General features: G+C 43.7%; 1 protein-coding gene across 1 annotated transcript in view; it reads right to left on the bottom strand.

Moving 5' to 3' along the window:
* The window catches only part of LOC111950685 (cell adhesion molecule DSCAM-like), a 200,028-nt gene that overhangs the window by 64,511 nt on the left and 114,389 nt on the right, over nt 1-21,128 (bottom strand). Inside the window, 3 exon segments of the mRNA XM_023968476.2 lie at nt 3,014-3,289; nt 3,457-3,735; nt 3,976-4,122. Coding sequence (XP_023824244.1) covers nt 3,014-3,289; nt 3,457-3,735; nt 3,976-4,122 — 702 coding nt within the window.

Raw genomic sequence — 21,128 nt, 5'->3', positions numbered from 1 at the left:
AATATATTAAATTTGATTGTAGTTGTAAGAAATATATGTCACATTAAATCGGGTTCAAAAGATCGGGTTCAAGTCCGGGATCTGGCTGGGCCACTGAAAGACATTCGGTCCCGAAGCCACTCCTGCGTTGTCTTGGCTGTGTGCTTAGGGTCGTTGTCCTGTTGGAAGGTGAACTAGTCCGAGGTCCTGAGCGTTCTGGAGCAGGTTTTCATCAAGTATCTCTGTACTTTGCTTTGTTCATCTTTCCCTCAATCCCAACTAGTCTCCCAGTCCTGCTGCTAAAAAACATCCCCACAGCCTGATGCTGCCACCATCATACTTCACCGTAGGGATGGTGCCTGGTTTCCTCCAGACGTGACACTTGTTATTCAGGCCAAAGAGTTCAATCCTGGTTTCATCAGACCAGAGATCTGGTCTGAGAGTCCTTTAGGTGCCTTTTGACAAACTCCAAGCGGCCTGTCAAGTACTTTTTTACTGAGGAGTGGCTTCCGTCTGGCCACTCTACCATAAAGGCCTGATTGGTGGAGTGCTGCAGAGATGGTTGTCCTTCTGGAAAGTTCTCTGGAGCTTGGTCAGAGTAACCATCGGATTCTTGGTCACCTCCCTGACCAAGGCCCTTCTCCCCTGATTGGTCAGTTTGGCTGGCCAGCCAGCTCTAGGAAGAGTCTTGGTGGTTCCTAACCTCTTCCATTTAAGTATGATGGAGGCAACTGTGTTCTTGGGGACCTTCAATGCTGCAGAAATGTTTTGGGACCCTTCCCCAGATCTGTGCCTCGACACAATCCTGTCTCGGTGCGCTATGGACAATTCCTTTGACCTCATGGCTTGGTTTTTGCTCTGACATGCACTGTCAACTATGGGACCTTATATAGACAGGTGTGTGCCTTTCCAAATCATGTCCAACCAATTGAATTTACCACAGGTGGACTCCAATCAAGTTGTAGAAACATCTCAAGGATGATCAATGGGAACAGGATGCACCTGAGCTCAATTTTGAGTCATGTAGCAAAGGGTCTGAATACTTACGTAAATAAGGTTTTTCTTTTTTTCTTTTTAATTTAATCAATTTTAGAATAAGGCTGTAACGTAAAAAAATCTGTAAAAAGTCAAGGGGTCTGAATACTTTCCGTATGCACTGTATATTGGATCTTTGTCCAGCTACAATGAAAAGTTTGGATGAGCCTTAAAACCCTCCATCGTCTTTGTTGTTTTAATATTATATGGCCACAGGGAGAAATGATGGTGCCTGTAAGTGTGACATAGCCTATTTCAATCAAGTTGATGTTTTGTTAATAAGTTATTATTATTTGTTCCTGTGACGCCTGCTCCCGCTCTCCCTCTCCCTGCCCAGCATTACGCACTCCTGCCACCATCATTATGCACACCTGCTTCCCTCGTCACACGCATCAGCAATTCATTGGACTCACCTGGACTCAATCACCTGTGTTATTACCTCCCCTATATATGTCTGTTCCCCAGCTCTGTTCCCCGCTTCTGCATTAATTGTCATATGTCGTTGTGTTACCCGGTTCTGACGCTGTTCCTGTCCTGTTACATGTCTGTGCAAAATTAAATGTTCACTCTCTGTACCTGCTTCTCTACTCCAGCGTCAGTTCTTACAGTTCCCTCTTTAGGCCTTATCAATAATGAATTGAATCTTGCTTATTGAAAATGTTTGGCATGCCCATGCTGAGCCATAATGTAATTTACAGTAGGCCTAGCTCCTATATCAGTGTGAATGCTATTGAAGCCATGCAATTACTTAGAACAATGTGGACTGCAAATGGGTTCAAGTGAACGTATTTAGCAAAGATAGGTCTTCATTTGGTTATTTAGTGTCTGTAAGCCATTTCTATTCACTCTGGGCTCCTGAGTGGCGCAACGGTCTAAGGCACTGCATTTCAGTGCTAGAGGAGTCACTACAGACACCCTGGTTCATATCCAGGCTGTGTCACAACCTTGATTAGGCCATGATTAGGAGTCCCATAGGACGGCGAAACAATTGGCCCAGCGTCGTCCTGGTTTGGCCGGTGTAGGCAGCCATTGTAAATAAAAATGTGTTCTTACCTAGTTAAAAATGAAAATAACAGACTAAGTGTGCCAATAATTGGGATAGTGAAAATAGCAACAACAAAAAAATTACACTCCCCTGAACCTATTGTGCTTCTGCCTGTGCTTAGATTTACCATTGCGTTAGGTTTGTTAAAATAGAGCCCTAGATGTCATAGCCATGCATTTCTGGAATTGTCAGGTATTACATGCACTTGAGCAAAAATGCAAATGTACATGTATTTGAAATATATTTTACGTGAAGTTAAATATATTGAAATGTCTGTATGGGGATCATGATGAGCACATAGTGTCCATTCAAGCTAATACTGTATATTTCCATATACTGTATGGAATTTGAAATTGTTCCTCCTCCTCCTCCTCCTCATCACCATTATAGATGATCAATACCGTCTTTATACTGGTCCATGGCAATGGGAGACAGTTTCCCCAGCAATGGAGCTCAGGCGATGTGAGCAATGTGAGGCACGTTCTGATAATCTAATAACAGGGGCTGTGGCAGGGCTTTACTGCAGCCCTTTTGCACACGCACACACACACACACACACACACACCACAAACACCACACAATACCCCAACAACACAACACAAACCACACAACACACACACACCACACACACCACACACACACACACACACACACACACAACACACCACACACACACACACCACCACACACACACACACCACACACACAACACACACACACACACACACACACACACACAACACACACACACACACACACAAAAAACATTTGCGGCGAAGCACACACTCACATATGGACACACTATGCATGGTCACACAACGCTCACGCGCACATATACACTAAAAACACCCAAATACCAAAACACAAAAACCCACATTCAGAGACGTTCCGTACATCACTCATATGTAATCAAATAACTCCCTGACCACACAGACATCCACTGATTGTACTGACCTTCCAGGATGACCTGGACAAAGTCCTGGGCGGACATCTTGCCGTTCCTGGCGAAGCACTGGTAGGCTCCTCCATCACTCTTAGCCATCCCAGCCATGACCAGGTTCTCCCGGTTGTTTCCAGTCATGCGGACACTGTTTCCAGGGTAGATGATCTCTCCATTCCGGTACCAGGACAGCTCGTACTCCTCCGAGCCACTCACGCTGCACGACAGAGACACCTGGCTACCCACGCTGCCTTTCACCTTCCTCGGGCTGACCACCGCCTTCAGCGGCTCTGGAAGAGTTACACATATGTCAATGTGACATACTCTATGTCAGCTAAATACATATCAACTCTGAAATGGATTTCAAACTCCAAAGACAAACATAATCTTAGATACACATTAACAACAAACATACTGTACATTTAGCACAACATGCTGCACACAATCTATTACTGACCTTTGACCTGCAGCCTCCCCACCACCTCTGCATTGCCATAGCTGTTCCACACCTCACACACGTAGCTCCCCGTGTCACTGGGCTGGGCCCTCTCGATCAGCAGGCCCGTCACACTCTGCCTGAAGCGGCTGTCCGGCTCCAGCGGTCGGTTGTCCTTCAGCCAGCGGTATTTGGGGYCCGGGTGACCAGATGCCTTGCATGGCAGCTCCACCCGGTGTGATGTCATCACCTCGCGACGCTCAAAGCCATCCAGGATGGCCGGTGCCGAGTTAGTGGGGTCTGAGGGAGGAGCAATGGCCAAAGGTGAGATAGATTCAATATGTAATGTATACTGTAGCATGGTCAAAGGTATGCATTGTTAGCCATACTCTGTTAACTAGCTTGGAGCAGGTTCAGATTGAAGGAGCGAAGGGAAACAATAGTCAAACCTAGCAATATTCAGAGTGTATTCCATGCAAACATTGGCACCCAGACTTGCACAACAGAAAGGCATCCAAGCTGTAATGTCCCTCTGCTTACCTGACAAAAAGAGACGTGCACTGTTGCTCTGCCTGGTCTCTCCTGTGTAGCGGTGGCGTGTCATACACCTGTAGTTATACAATCCATCCTCATTCTGCACGTCCAGGATGTACAGGGCTCCTGTGGAGGTGATGAGGAACCGCGGCGCTGCAAGACAAAACATACATCACATCGTTAGACATACTGTACATACAGAAACATGCTGTACAACCATCTGTAGCTTTGCTTTTGAATTGAAATTCACACCAGAATGGAATCAAATCAAATTGTATTTGTCACATGCGCCGAATACAACAGGCGTAGTAGACCTTACAGTGAAAAGCTTACTTACAAGCCCTTAACCAACAATGCAGTTTTAAGAAAATAACCAAAAAAGTAAAATAAAGTAACAAATAATTAAAGAGCAGCAGTAAAATAACAATAGCGAGGCTATATACAGAGGGTACCGGTACAGAGTCAATGTGCGGGGGCACCGGTTAGTCGAGGTAATTGAGGTAATATATACATGTGGGTAGAGTTATTAAAGTGACTTAGGCATAGATAACAACAGAGAGTAGCAGCAGCGTAAAAGAGGGGGGCAATGCAAGTAGTCTGGGTAGCCATTTGAATAGATGTTCAGGAGTCTTATGGCTTGGGGGTAGAAGCTGTTTAGAAGCCTCTTGGACCTAGACTTGGTGCTCCGGTACAGCTTGCCGTGCGGTAGCAGAGAGAACAGTCTTTGACTAGGGTGGCTGGAGTCTGACAACACCACCCTGTGTAGACATTATAAAAACACTCAAAGCCCTACTAACAGTTGATATAGAATATCAAAGTGGCTTTGTAAATATTTGTCTGGCCATGAGACTACAAACACTGAACACCAGTTCCAGCCCATTTAGATGAACACAGCTGAGAGGAAATATGACAGGGCTGTGTGTTGTGTTGTGGCAGTCTAACACAGCTCTTTATCATGTAGCGCTCTCTCTCTCTCTTTCTCAGACTAAAGCAGAGGAACCCAGGGATAGAGATCGCACAGAGCTTTGATATTGCATTGTGGCATGGCGCAGCTCAGGTCGGTTGTGCTAATATCATGCTAATTCGTGGGAAAGCTGGGAATGGGGGGAGGTCGTCAACGTGTAGGAGGGCTAATGCCTGATGCCTGCCGGAGCTGTCATAGCAGGCTGGGAGGATATTCCTCAGTCACAGATGATAGAGGATAATGTTTCGGATGGTGTTGGGGATGGCATGTGTACAGTACCTCCCATTTCCTTCCCATCTAGCCTATGCCAGTCAGTATTGAAGCTATGAGAATCAGTTCAGTGACCGACACCTTATAGYATTTGTCTCAAAAACACAAAACCCATTACAGCACTGCTTCAATCTACACTATTTTCAACATATTTTGCCCAAATTTTCTTTTTGATATAGAAAGGGAAACATTTGTATTGCGACATACTGTATTGTTTTTCCACTGGGCACACCACGTCATTTCAATGTGGAAAATTGGGTAATATTTTGTTGAGACATTGACCAATGAGATTACAACTAGGAATTGATTCACGATAAGCATCGGTCCCCGGTTCAAATGTTTAAGATACGAAACCGATCCAAATGTAGCATGCATCGATCAGAAAATCGATTCAAACATTACCAATCACTGGTTCACTAAAATATTTTGCTCATATTACTTTCTTTCTATCTTCCAAAAATACCTTTAATCTTTTGTGACAAATGCATCCTCTCCTTCAGTGTCGAACTAAGCTGCACATGATGTCGACAGTCGTTAATCTACAAATAATTTTGCATGCTGAACAACCCCAGGCAATATCAGCAGCCTAACTGCACACTGTGTGCAGCTTCACACGATGACCAATGAGAGGTAAACCTATTCCTGATGTGGCACATGTTTGTGTCACCTTCAACATTCAAATATTTATTAAATGGCTTGCATATTATTAGGCTTTATTAGTTGAGTGACAACCAATATAATACATTTTTATCAAATAAAAAATGTGTTTTGCTACCCGCACTGCATGATCCAAGAGGGAGAAAAAGAGAAGCTAACACTTTTAATCTGCAGAAATGTGAAATTAATTAGTGGGTGATGATTTCAAAAGAAAAAAGAAAATAATATCTTCCTAATATTGAGTTGCCCTCAGAACAGTCTCAATTTGTCAAGGGATGGACTCTACAAGGTGTCGAAAGCATTCTACGGGATGCTGGCCCATGTTGACTCCAATGCTTCCCACAGTGGTATCAAATTGGCTGGATGTCCATTGGGTGGTGGACCATTCTTGATACACAAGGGAAATGGTTGAGCGTGAAAAACCAGTTCTTGACCCACTCAAACCTGGCACCTACTACCATACCATTCTAAGGCACTTAAATGTTTTGTCTTGCCCATTCACCCTCTGAATGGCACACATGCACAACCCATGCCTCAAGGTTTAAAAATCCTACTTTAACCTGTCTCCTCTTCTTAATCTACACAGGTGACACCAATAAGGGATCATAGCTTTCACCTGGTCAGTCTATGTCATGAAAAAGCAGGTGTTCTTAATGTTTACACACACAAACACAACATCAAACTGAATCGCATCGATCCATTCCTCTAATCAAACCGAATCCCACCGAATCGTTTACAACTAAAACGTTTTGTTCCTGTATCGTATTGGTGCATACTATAAATATGCATCGAATCATCTTGAACGGTCAAAAATGCACATTCCTTACTACAATCTATATTCACCCAATCAAAAATCAGCCAAAAGTCTTTCAACCATCTAAAAGCACAACAAAATTCCAATGGAAAAACTATTTCTGATTATTGTTTTAGTTGTCACCCAAATGTCTATAACTGTGCTTTCAACTATTTAAAAGCACAGCAAAGTTCAGGAATACAATGTCAATTTTTTTWAAATGTATACACCAAATGAATGTTTTATCACTGTGCTTCATCTAATAGCGGAACCAAATCACGTGGTTTGCCATTGAGATTACATTAAAAGTTACTCATTTTAAGGTTGAATGTTGTAAGATAGCCTAAAGTTAAGGCTATTTACTGTATTACAAGTACTATTATATAAGTAATACAACAAGTAATACAATAAATAAGACAACTCAACCAAATATCAACATTTAAAGGAGATGTATCTACTGCTTGGATAGTTACATCTGAGCCACTGGCTTAATCATATTCTTTAACTTAAAATGATGGTTGAGTTGGAGACATGAATCTATCATATCATTTGTTAACTTGTCGACAAGTTAATATGCTTTTTATTGTATTTGAAAAGTGATATTGAGTTGTGTTTGGTTGCCTAAGCAACCAAATATAAACATTTCAGGGAGATTTAAATCTGTTTGGATAATTCCATCTGCGCCACTGGATTTCCGACTGACATGATGATAATTTTGTAATCGATTAAATATTTGATCTCCATACAGTTTTCTGTTTCCAAAACTAGAATCTGTAACAAACATAATGTACTGCATTTTGTAGACTTTACCCTTTGCTAAAGTTTACCAAAAATCTTGTTGTTTAGGAGTGTAAAGGTCGAATTGAGTTATTGCACACGCGCACTTCACAGTTTAACGCTTCTCGTGGGCTGAAGGAAGAGTGGACCAAGGTGCAGCGTTTAAAGTGTTCATAATTTAATCCAAAAAACCAAATCGAACAAAAACAACAAACAGGAGAACGAAAGCGAAACAGTTCTGTCTGGTGCAGACACAAAAACAGAAAACTACCCACAAAACACAGGTGGGAAAAGGCTACCTAAGTATGGTTCTCAATCAGAGACAACGATAGACAGCTGCCTCTGATTGAGAACCACACCTGGCCAAACACACAGAAATAGAAAACATAGAACACAAAACATAGAATGCCCACCCCAACTCACGCCCTGACCAAACCAAAATAGAGACATAAAAAGGATCTCTAAGGTCAGGGCGTGACAGTACCCCCCCAAAGGTGCGGACTCCGGCCGCAAAACCTAAACCTATAGAGGAGGGTCTGGGTGGGCATCTATCCGCGGTGGCGGCTCTGGTGCTGGACGTGGACCCCGCTCCACCTTAGGCTTGGCCCACTTAGGTGGCGCCTCTGGAGCGGGGACCCTCGCCGCCGACACTGGACTGGGAACCCTCGCAGCGGGCCCCGGACAGGAGGGAGACTCTGGCGGCTCCGGACAGGAGGGAGACTCTGGCGGCTCTGGACAGGAGGGAGACTCTGGCGGCTCCGGACAGGAGGGAGACTCTGGAGGCTCCGGGCTGGAGGCCGTCTCTCTGGAGGCTCCGGGCTGGAGGCCGTCTCTCTGGAGGCTACGGGCTGGAGGCCGTCCCTGGAGGCTCCGGGCTGGAAAGGCGCACAGGAGGCCTGGTYTGTGGGGCTGGCACAGTCTTCACCAGGCGGCTAGCACGCACCTCAGGACGAGTATGGAGAGCTGTCTCAGGTGACATCAACTCAACTAGGGCGAATGTCGTGCCTCATGCACCAACACAGCAGCTCTCTCATAGCTCTCTCCTCCAATCTCCCCATCAACTCCCTCACTGTCTCTGCTTCGCTCCCCTCGCTCACCTCCAATTTGCTCCCACTGGAAATGACAGGCTCTGGTCTATCTTGGGTTAGCTATAAAAATCTTTGGCTACAAATAGTAATTTTAGTCACAAATCTCCCACACCAAATAGCTTGAAGCCACAGGGCTCTTCTCGCAGACTCCATTTACCTACACGGGAGCATTGTGAAGCGTAGGTCGGGATTCTTGACCTGTTAACATGTACATAGAACAACACAGCAGCTTTTCAGCATGTTTTGTTATTTCTGTATGACTAAAAATGTACTATGAAGTTGTCTCTTTTACAATGCGGGTCAATTGAAAATTATGTTTGTTTTCCCCAATTTGTGGCTGTGGTCGAGGGGAATTCCTTTTTATGGCGTGGATTGCAGTTGAGATTACATTAAAAGTACAGTTGAAATCGGAAGTTTACATACACTTAGCTTGGAGTCATTCAAACTCGTTTTTCAACCACTCCACAAATTTCTTGTTAACAAACTATAGTTTTGGCAAGTCTGTTAGGACATCTACTTTGTGCATGACACAAGTAATTTTTCCAACAATTGTTTACAGACAGATTATTTCACTTATAATTCACTTTATCACAATTCCAGTGGGTCAAAAGTTTACATACACTAAGTTGACTGTGCCTTTAAACAGCTTGGAAAATTCCAGAAAATTATGTCATGGCTTTAGAAGCTTCTGATAGGCTAATTGACATCATTTGAGTCAATTGGAAGCGTAACTGTGGATGTATTTCAAGGCCTACCTTCAAACGCAGTGCCTCTTTGCTTGACATCATGGGCAAATCAAAAGAAATCAGCCAAGACCTCAGAAAAAGAATTGTAGACCTCCACAAGTCTGGTTCATCCTTGGGAGCAATTTCCAAACGCCTGAAGGTATCACGTTCATCTGTACAAACAATAATACGCAAGTATAAACACCATGGGACCACGCAGCCGTCATACCGCTCAGGAAGGAGACGCGTTCTGTCTCCTAGAGATGAACATACTTTGGTGCAAAAAGGGCAAATCAATCCCAGAACAACAGCGAAGGACCTTGTGAAGATGCTGGAGGAAACCGGTACAAAAGTATCTATATCCACAGTAAAAAGGGTCCTATATCGACATAACCTGAAAGGCCACTCAGCACAGGAAGAGCCACTGCTCAACCGTCATAAAAAAAGCCAGACTTGGTTTGCAACTGCACATGGGACAAAGATCGTACTTTTTGGAGAATGTCCTCTGGTCTGATTGAAACAAAAATATGACCATTGTTATGTTTGGAGGAAAAAGGGAGGCTTGCAAGCGAAGAACACCATTCCAACCGTGAACACGGGGTAGCAGCATCATGTTGTGGGTGCTTGCTGCAGAGGACTGCTGCACTTCACAAAACTAGATGGCATCATGAGGGAGGAATTATGTGGATATATGTTAGCGAAATCTCAGACATCAGTCAGGAAGWTAAAGCTTGGTCGCAAATGGGTCTTCCAAATGGACAATGACCCCAAGCATACTTCCGAAGTTGTGGCAAAATGGAAGGACAACAAAGTCAAGCTATTGGAGTGGCCATCACAAAGCCCTGACCTCAATCCTATAGAACATTTGTGGGCAGAACTGAAAAAGCGTGTGCGAGCAAGGAGTCCTGCATACCTGACTCAGTTACACCAGCTCTGTCAGGAGGAATGGACCAAAATTCACCCAACTTATTGTGGGAAGCTTGTGGAAGGCTACCCGAAACGTTAGACCCAAGCTAAACAATTTAAAGGCAGTGCTACCAAATACTAATTGAGTGTATGTAAACTTCTGACCCACTGGGAATGTGACGAAAGAAATTAAAGCTGAAATAAATAATTCTCTCTACTATTATTCTGACCATTCACATTCTTAAAATAAAGTGGTGATCTAACAGACCTAAGACAGGGAATTTTTACTAGGATTACATGTCAGGAATTGAGAAAAACTGAGTTTAAATGTATTTGGCTAAGGTGCATGTAAACTTCCGACTTCAACTGTACATAGTTCAAGTGATCAATGCCGTTCGAGATTCTGCACAGATTGTTACAGCAATTGTGAAGATCTCCACAGACCTGCAATAACCTATGCATGTTACATTAGTTTATTACATTAGCCTTAACTTTAGACTATTTACTGCATTACAAAAGTAATATTGAATTGTGTTTGGTTGACAACGTAACAAAATACCAGGTACAAATTCAAGGTTGGTCTTTGGTGAAATTTGGTTTGCATGATGATTACCATGATGATGGTTGAAATTTCACTCTCAAAACAACAGTTTATTACTCTTTTCAAATCGAATGTTTTTAGACGTAGATTCCACATCACAATACGTTGACACATTATGTTGAAACAACATTTATTCTACCAGTTCGTGCCCAGTGGAATGGGCCTTTGTATAGAATGCCACAATAATCCAAAGAAAGCAGTCAAATGAACCTCTGTTCATGTAATTGATGTTTAATTAAAGAATATTGATTCAACCTTGTGGTGTTTTACATTTAATAGAAAGAAGAGAGTTGAAATAAAGATGGAGAAAAAACATACACACGGAGAAAAACTGAAATAGAGAGAGAGAAAGAGAGAAAGATAGCTAGAGAAGGAGAGAGCGAGGGAGACGAGGAGGATGCAGCAGCAGCAGCAGTAGTGTATTGTGAGGAGCGAGCGTTGACCTAGTTAGAGCGTGGATTTGATATCCTGAAGGGCTTGTCAGCTTGTGGTCTAGCTGCAGTTGTGTGTGACAAGCAACCACTGGTAAAATAAGGGGGAAAGGAGAGTGTGCATAAATCTGTGTGTGTGTTATCAGAGGGGGAAGCAGTCAGTCTCTCCTGTCTTTCTTTCTCCTCCTCCTTCTCTTCTCACTTTCTCCTGAACCTTGCCAGACAAGCTGCTAGATGACTAGATTTTGTTCTATGGGTTTATGAATGAGAGGCGCTTTCATTAAAACAGACTGTGTGAAGCAAGGTGTGTGTGTGTGTTGTGGTGTGGTGTGTGTGTGTGTGTGTGTGTGTGGTGTGGTGTGTGTGTGTGTGTGTGTGTGTGTGTGGTGTGTGTGTGTGTGTGTGTGTGTTGTGTTGTGTGTGTGTGTGGCATGCGTGTTCAAAGCCATGTTAAAACTGCACAGACTGGGGGTCTGTGACACACAACTAAACATATTACACACCACAAGAGCCTCTAGATTGTGTATATTGAACCTTCCTCCTTCAGTGCGGGCTTGAAATCAGATTCCTGGTGCCAACGCTTAGGGGTTCTCGTCTACAACCATCCATGATCATATTTATTTTCTCAAGCCCATTAATCAATAACATTTTTAAACAATTTTTGGTGATATTTAGCATTTTGAATGTTCTACTGTCCCCTACTACAGAACCATAGAGACAAACATTTGTCATACATTCTAACTCATACTCAGTCTCTCTGTCTGTGTCCCTCCTTTCTCACACCCTCCTCCCTCATGAATAACAGTCAGGTCAGGCTTGGATTCTGACCTCCAATAAGTATACACAACAATGCATGGGGCAACTGCACTGCCTCTGCTCTGCTGAGCAGATGGAATCCTAGCTGGGACAGCTTCAAGGAGAAGACCACCCTCACCTCAACCGCTCTCCTCTCTATTCCATTCTCTCTCCTTCTTCTCTCTCCCACTCCCCCTCTCTAACACCATGTTCATGTCAAGGAGCTCTGTGTGTCTGAGAAAAAAGTGCCCTGTTAGTGTGTTGTGTGTGTGTGTGTGTGTGTGTGTGTGTGTGTGTGTGTGTGTGTGTGTGTGTGTGTGTGTGTGTGTGTGTGTGTGTGTGTGTGTGTGTGTGTGTGTGTGTTGTGTGTGTGTGTTTGTGTGTGTGTTGGTGTGTGTGTGGTGTGGGTGTATAAACAATCCATAGCGCTCTACTATGCCTCCCTGCTCCCCAGCTCCGCCTGCTGCATACTACACAAATAAGGTGAAGAAGAGAGAGAGCCCTCTGTGATAAGCAAAGCTTGTGTGTGTGTGTGTGTGTGTGTGTGTGTGTGTGTGTGTGTGTGTGTGTGTGTGTGTGTGTGTGTGTGGTGTTGTGTGTGTGTGTGTGTGTGTGTGTGTGGGTGTGTGTGGTGTGTGTGTGTGTTGTGTGTGTGTGTTGTGTGTGTGTGTGTGTGTGTGTTGAAAGTATCTGTGTGTGTCAGAGTATGGCAATGGCATCACCATCCCCAGGTGGCACCAAGCCCTTCCATCCCCTTCCCCTCTCCTTCCTCTAGCCAGGTGCTTGCATGGCCATAGTCAGGACACAAGTCCCCTTCTGTGTGTTTCCACATATATATTCAATTGTCCTCATACAAGCTATAGAGCTTTCACATAGACTCTGTATTCTCGTACAGTGGAGGATTTTGCTGAAACTTCACGAAATCCACATCCATGAATAGTAATTCAACAATATTACACACAAAATGAATAACAATAACAAATCATGTGATGATTTGCTAGGTGACAATGCCATCTGCCTAAAAGGTGGCTTTCTCCATGCTGTCAACACACACGCCACATAGGACCGCAGATCAGCTCTGAGGCTTCTGCTGATTGTACACTAATACAGACACAAGGAGAGAGAGTCAGAGAGAGAGAGAGAGAGAGAGAGAGAGAGAAGAGAGAGAGAGAGAGAGAGAGAGAAGAGAGAGAGAGAGAGAAGAGAGAGACGAGAGAGAGAGAGAGAGAGAGAGAGAGAGAGAGAGAGAGAGAGAGAGAGAGAGAAACGAGAGAGAGAGAGAGAGAGAGAGAGAGAGAGAGAGAGAGAGAGAGAGAGAGAGTAGAGAGAGAGTAAGAGAGAGAGAGAGAGAGAGAGAGAGAGAGAGAGAGAGAGAGAGAGAGAGAGAGAGAGAGAGAGAGAGAGAGAGGAGAGAGAGAGAGAGAGAGAGCGAGAGAGGAGGAGAGAGAGAGAGAGAGAGGAGAGAGAGAGAGAGAGAAGAGAGAGAAGAGAAGAGAGAGGAGAAGAGAGAAGAGAGAGAGGAGAGAGAGAGAAGGAGAGAGAGAGGAGCCGAGAGAGAGAGCAGAGAGAAGAGAGCGAGAGAAGAGGGAGTGAGGAGTGAGAGGAGAGAGAGAGAGGAGGAGAGGAGGGAGAGAGGAGTAAGGAGAGAGAGAGAGAGAGAGAGAAGAGAGAAAGGAGAGAAGAAGAGAGAGAAGAGGAAGGAGAGAGTAAGAGAGAGGGAGAGAGAGAAAAAGAGAGAGAGAGCGAGAGAGAAACGAAGAGCGAAGGAAGAGAGGAAGCGAGCCGGGGAGAGAGAGATGGAGGAGGAGAGAGAGAGAGAGAGAGGAGAGTAGAGAGAGTGAGGAGAAGAGGAGAGGAGAAGGATAAGAGAGAAGAGAGAGAAGAGAGGGGAGGAGCCAGGAGGGAGTGCAGTGGATGATGGGAAGGGGAGGGGACGAGAGAAGGGGAGGGAGGAGGAGACGCAAGGAAGAGCGGTGAGGGACGGAAGGAAGAGAGCCGTGTAATGAGATCTGCAGTCAGAGTCTAGTGGTAACGAGAGAAGTTAGAATGAGGACGGTATGATTAGAGACTAGAGAGTAGAGAGAGAGAGAGCAGAGAGGAGCAGAGGAGAGAGAGAGCTGATAGATGACTGGGCGGGAGAGAAGAGACGAGAGAAGGAGAGAGTAGAGAGGAGAGAGAGAGAGAGAGAGAGAGATAGAGAGGAGGAGAGAGAGAGTACCTCTGGGATACAACCACTCTGTCATCTGAAATTACTTACAAATTAGCATGCACCCTTTGCAAGAAAGAGAAGAAAAAAGAGAAGACAACTTTCATATGCTAATACAGTTCATGGCCAGGCAGAGCAATTATCAAAAAACATGTCAGCCATATCTGTATGACAGATCCCATCAGGCGCCTGAAGAATCTGACCTCACAGACTCGCTCTCTGTCTCTGTCTCTGTCTCTGTCTAAATGGGAGGAAAGACATAGTTAGGCATTTAAAAACATTTTTCTCATCCCTTCGCTGAGTTAATGGTATAATGTCACAATGCAAGCTGTCTTTTAGGAGCATAAAGACTTTTCATATCACTTTTGAACTGAACCGTGGCAGCTGATCAGCACGCTCGCATAAATAAAAATTACACCCCAGCTATCTTCCAACAACAAAAATAGAAATTTGCTTCATCATCATTCTGATTCTCCTCCAAGGAGGGCAGAAGCCCAGTCCCTCTAAAGCCAGCCTGCTAACTGTAGCTGGTGCTCTCTGCCAGGCTGTCTCTACCAGGCTGTCTGTGCCGTGTTGGGGAGTGGAGGTTGGTTCACGCCCTGAGCCAGGGGTTATTACTGTCACTGTAACCTTGGCCAGTCAGTCACACTACCTAACATTAACAGCAGTACGCTGGCCCTCCTGCAGCTATCTGCATCTATAATATATCCTCTACATGCTCTCTCTGTCTTCACTCCCTCTGTGTGTATGCGCGCGTGCATGCATGCGTGTTCCCTGCTGCGCTGAGACTTGAACCTGCTGTTGAAAAGACATGAACTGCATAATTATTGTGTTTTCTCTCCACTTCTGAAAGACTCTTTTAAGTATTCGCAAGATTCCACATACCATAATTATTTTCAACCCAGGACTGCTGTGTACAGTAAGTCCTGTCCTGTATACGGTGCATTCGAAAAGTATTCAGACCCCTTCACATTTTCCACATTTTGTTGCGTTACAGCCTTATTCTAAAATGGATTACATAATTTCTTCCCTCATCAATCTACACACGACACCCCATAATAACAAAGCGAAAACAGAAATAGCTTATTWACATAAGTATTCAGACCCTTTACTATGYGACTCGAAATTGAGCTCAGGTGCATCCTGTTCCCATTGATCATCCTTGAGATGTTTCTACAACTTGATTGGAATCTACCTGTGGTAAATTCAATTGATTGGACATGATTTGGAAAGGCACACACCTGTATATTTAAGGTCCCACAGTTGACAGTGCATGTCAGAGCAAAAACCAAGCCAAGAGGTCAAAGGAATTGTAGAGCTCAGAGACAGGATTGTGTTGAGGCACAGATCTGGGGAAGGGTAGCAAAACATTTCTGCAGCATTGGAGGTCCCCAAGAACAAAGCGGCCTACATCATTCTAAAATGGAAGAAGTTTGGAACCACCAAGACTCTTCCTAGAGCTGGCCGCCCAGCCAAACTGAGCAATCAGGGGAGAAAGGCCATATGAACCATATGGTCAATTTAACAGAGCTCCAGAGTTCCTCTATGGAGATGGGAGAACCTTCAAGAAGGACAACCGTCTCTGCAGCACTCCACCAATCAGGCCTTTATGGTAGAGTGGCCAGACAGAAGCCACTCCTCAGTAAAAGGCACATGACAGCCAGCTTGGAGTTTGCCAAAAGGKACCTAAAGGACTCTCAGACCATGAGAAACAAAATTCTCAGGTCTGATGAAACCAAGATTTATCTCTTTGGCCTGAATGCCAAGCGTCACATCTGGAGGAAACCAGGCACTGCTCATCACCTGGCCAATACCATCCCTACGGTGAAGCATGGTGGTGGAAGCATCATACTGTGGGGATGTTTTTCAGCAGCAGGGACTGGGAGACTAGTCAGGATTGATGGAAAGATGAACGGAGCAAAGTACAGCGAGATCCTTGATGAAAACCTGCTTCAGAGCACTCAGGACTTCAGACTGGGGCAAAGGTTCCCCTTCCAACAGGACAACAACCTTAGCTGTGCACGACACTCCCCATCCAACCTGACAGAGATTGAGAGAAATCTGCAGTGACGAATGGGATAAATTCCCCAAATACATTTACATTTTAGTCATTTAGCAGACACTCTTATCAAGAGTGACTTACAGGACCAATTAGGGTTAAGTGCCTTGCACATCGACAGATTTTTCACCTTGTCGGCTTTCGGTTACTGGCCCAACACTCTTAACCACTAGGCTACCTGGAATGTTGGCATAATACAAGCTTGTAGCGTCATACTCAAGAAGACTCGAGGCTGTAATTGCTGCCAAAGGTGCTTCAACAAAGTAATGAGTAAAGGGTCTGAATACTTATTTAAACGTGTTATTTCAGTATTTTTATTGAATTAGCTAAAATAAAAATGAAACTGTTTATGCTTTGCCATTATGAGGTATTGTGTGTAGATTGACGAGGGGAAAAAACATTTTAGAATAAGGCTGTAATGTAACAACATTTTGAAAAACTGAAGGCGTCTGAATGCTTTCCGAATGCACTGTATGTAAGAGTAGAAGAGTAGAAGAGGCCCTGACTGTACTGTAATTAGCAGGCCTCAGAAGTAGCTGTGTATCTATATCGCAGTAATGTACTGCACAGAACAGTAGAGGGGGATCCCACCACATCACCCCTCCTGTAATAACCACCATTTGTCACCATTACAGGAAGCTGTTGACAGCTGCTGGGGTTGTCAGGGCAACGCTATCCCTCTCCCAGAACCTTCCCACCAAACAATTGTCTGCATACTGTACTAAGCACCCAATAGAAACACATACACATGCATGGACAATAAGTTAGTGCACACACATACAGATTTCCACAGATACATCACGTTTTCTCTAGCTATATGTTCCTCTCTCTTACCTGGTTGAGCTTACATTTTGGGAACAGTGGAAGGCAAGTTAGACTATCTAACATTGAACCCAGGCAGGCCATGTAGTGTAGATGTACATTATGTATGCAGAGTTGAGTGAGTAACAGTTTCTCTACATGGTGATAATCAGGAGCAACATCCCTCTCTTCATTAACTAGTCACAGTAGCCTGGGGCTAATGACTCCCTCCTTCACTCCGTATGTATGTACGCCTGCGTGGAGGATAAAGATGTCATATTCTGCCTGACTGAACACAAACTAGTGCTATTAACTGTGGATGGACGTTTAACATTGTCCCAGTGACAAGACAATAATAGTTGAACGAGCGATGTCCTGGAGCAAGAGACTGTATCAATCACTCACTACTGTCTGTTCTTGGTCATTGCACGGCATGTTTTAAATTCATATTTAACGTTCATATATTGATATATCTAACGAGGATCAAGGCATTAAAAATGATAAAAAACAAATCAATTATCATCTGCAGTACAACCCCATGACAAGAGCAGGCCGAGACGATGTTCCCTAGATACAAGAATTGCTAAAATAGGGTCACACACACGTACACAGACACACACAGTAGTGGCTTAAGGGCATGATGATGTTGTGATGAGCAGAACTGTCTCAGTGCCCATACTGCTCATTAGGACTAACTTAAAGCAGTTCCGCGCTGTCTACTACACACAGTCCTACTGTACTGAAGCAGTTTGTATTGAAGCTAAGGTTTCTATGTTTTGGAGCTGAGGTTCTTTGGTTCTTTTACTCTTTCATGGCCAACTCACACGCATGCAAACACATACAAAGCGCCACGTGTCTGGTGTTTGGATGTGAATACAGGCTCGTTTCAGCCTCTTTTCTTCTGAAATGAACAGGGGCCATTGGGCCATGGTGAGTGACTGTGCGTCCTAATTGGCCAGTGTTAGACTCAAGTCATTAAGCCACTGATGGCTGTGCATTTACAATGCTKTCATTGGCTTCTCCCTGGCCAATGCTAAATGGCCCCAGTGTTGGGCCTCAGCTGTATACCTCATGAATATGTATAGTATTCCCCTCTCAGCTGCACTGATGTGAAACCTTTGTGCATAGGGCTACCGCACCACACTGGCAAGCATTAAGGAAGCTATCATTATCTATTCAATTACTATCTATGATCTGAACACCCAAAATGATGCCACATTTGGAAACAAATGAGCTTTCTATGCACATGACAAACAAGTGGGCCTCTCTCCAGAGAGAGAGAGAGAGAGAGAGAGAGAGAGAGAGAGAGGGGATTCCACATGCACGCACACAGAAACACCTGTCCACTTTCATGTCCAAGCTGTTTTTTACGTTTTTTTACAAATTCTGTATTGTAAAATGTGATGTCAATGCAACCTCTGATAACCAGTGAAGCCGCCCCTAGCTAAACCTCTTAACACACCTATGAAAACCCAACTCAGCTAAGTGAGAGAAAAAATTTCAGTGGAGAATCTGTTAATCCTTGTGATGTTTTATTTGTGCTTCCCATGACCGGGTTATTGTATTTTAATGTGTATATATACACACTACGTGGCCAAAAGTACGTGGACAACTGCTCGTCGAACATCTCATTCCAAAATCATGTGCTTAATATGGAGTTGGTCCCCCTTTGCTGCTATAACAGCCTCCACTCTTCTGGGAAGGCTTTCACTAGATGTTGGAACATTGCTGCGGGGACTTGCTTCCATTCAGCCACAAGAGCATTAGTGAGGTCGGGCACTGATGTTGGGCAATTAGGACTGGCTCGTTGTCTGCGTTCCAATTCATCTCAAAGGTGTTCGATGGAGTTGAGGTCAGGGCTTTGTGCAGGCCAGTCAAGTTCTTGCACACCAATCTCGACAAACCATTTCTGTATGGACCTCGCTTTGTGCACGGGGGAATTATCATGCTGAAACAGGAAAGGGCCTTCCCCAAACTGTTMCCACAAAGTTGGAAGCACAGAATCATCTASAATGTCATTGTATGCTGTAGCGTTAAGATTTCCCTTCACTGGAACTAAGAGGCCTAGCCTGAACAATGAAAAATAGCCCCTTACCATTATTCCTCCTCCACCAAATGTTATAGTTGGCACTATGCATTCGGGCAGGTAGTGTTCTCCCCGCCAAACCCAGATTCCTCCGTATGACTGCCAGATGGTGAAGTGTGATTCATCACTCCAGATAACACGTTTCCACTGCTCCAGAGTCCAATGGCAGCGAGCTTTACACCACTCCAGCCGACGCTTGGTATTGCACATGGTGATCTTAGGCTTGGGTGCAGCTGCTCGGCCATGGAAACCCATTTCATGAAGCTCCCGAATACAGGGAGAAGGTGAGGGCCCTCAGAGTGTGGTGTCAGGAAAATAACCTCACACTCAACGTCAACAAAACAAAGGTGATCGTGGATGATCGTGGACTTCAGGAAACAGCAGAGGGAGCACCCCCCTATCCACATCGACGGGACAGTAGTGGAGAGGGTAGTAAGTTCTAAGTTCCTCGTGTGTACACATCACTGACAAACTGAAATGGTCCACCCACACAGACAGCGTGGTGAAGAAGGCGCAACAGAAGAAATGTGGCTTGTCACCAAAAACACACAAACTTTTACAAACTTTTACTGCTATACATTATTTTTGACACCTTTTATAAGAGAATTACTGAAATTGAAAAAATCCAGGCATTTATAAATAAAATCCAGTCTTACTTTATCAAATGCCTTTTCAAAATCCGCTATAAATACCATTACTGGCTTCTTATATGTTTCATGATGTTCTAATATTTCTAGWAGTTGTCGTATATTATCTCTAATGTATCGTCCATGTAAAAAACCTGTCTGATCAGGATGAACAATACCTGGTAAAACCCTTTTAATTCTGAGTGCTATGCATTTTGCTAGTATTTTTACATCACAACATTGAAGTGTAAGGGGCCTCCAGTTTTTTAGATAGACCGGGTCTTTATATTTGCCATCTGGGTCTTGTTTTAATAATAGAGAAATCAGACCTTCCTGCTGAGTACCTGACAGACTACCATTTCTATAGGAGTAGTTAAAACAATCTAACAATGGAGCTTTTAGAATATCAAAAAATACTTGATATACCTCTACCGGTATGCCATCAAGCACTGGGGTTTTTCCAGACTGAAAGGATTTAATAGACTCAAAATGTTCTTCCTCTGTAATTTGGCCTTCGCACTGATCTTTCTGTACATTTGTTAGTTTTCCATTTTTTATATTATTTGGAAAGAATTCCTTACCGTAATCTTCAGTGGGAGAGGATGAGACGGAAAAGAGAACATCTGCCTAAAATAATTAGCTTCCTCTTTTAAAATATCATTCGGAGAATCATAGATGACTCCGTCTTCAGTAACGAGTTTCTGCAAATTCTTTTCGTTAGCGTTCCTGTATTGGAGATTCAGGAACAATTTTGTGCATTTTTCTCCATATTCCATCCAGTTTGCTTTATTTTTGTAATAGATTACATTAGACCGTTCTTGAATAAGTTCCTCAAGTTCTTTTTGTTTTTCCTCTAACTTATTTTGTATCTCTGTAGTATCGTTTTTTTATTGCTATCTACCTGTATTATTAGTTCATGGATTTCCCTTGTTAGTCTTGTTTCTTTAGCCAGAAACTGCTTTTTTATTATTGATTCATTTTGAATTGAATGACCCCTGAAGGTACATTTAAAGGTATCCCAAACAATAAGGGGATTTTCTGAACCTATATTATACTGGAAAAACGCAGTTATAAATTCTTTGTCTTAGTTAAAAAATAAGTTGTCCTCCAGTAAACTTTGATTAAATTTCCAATATCACCGTCCACGTGGAAAATCTATAAGAGTTATGTGAATGCCAATTAGATGATGATCCGATCGCATTCTGTCTCCTATTAAAACTTTTTTAACCTTTGATGCAAGAGAGAAAGAGACAAGAAAGTAGTCAAGACGACTAGCTTGATTAAGTCTCCTCCATGTATATCTCACTAGGTCGGGTTTTTTAGTCTCCAAATATCCACTATTTCTAATGTGTCCATAATATTTGTGATTTCCTT

The sequence above is a fragment of the Salvelinus sp. IW2-2015 genome, linkage group LG23 (assembly GCF_002910315.2).
Source record: "Salvelinus sp. IW2-2015 linkage group LG23, ASM291031v2, whole genome shotgun sequence".
NCBI lineage: Eukaryota > Metazoa > Chordata > Actinopteri > Salmoniformes > Salmonidae > Salvelinus > Salvelinus sp. IW2-2015.
The sequence above is the reverse complement of the archived record's forward strand: the minus strand, read 5'-3'. Positions and strand labels throughout refer to the sequence as shown.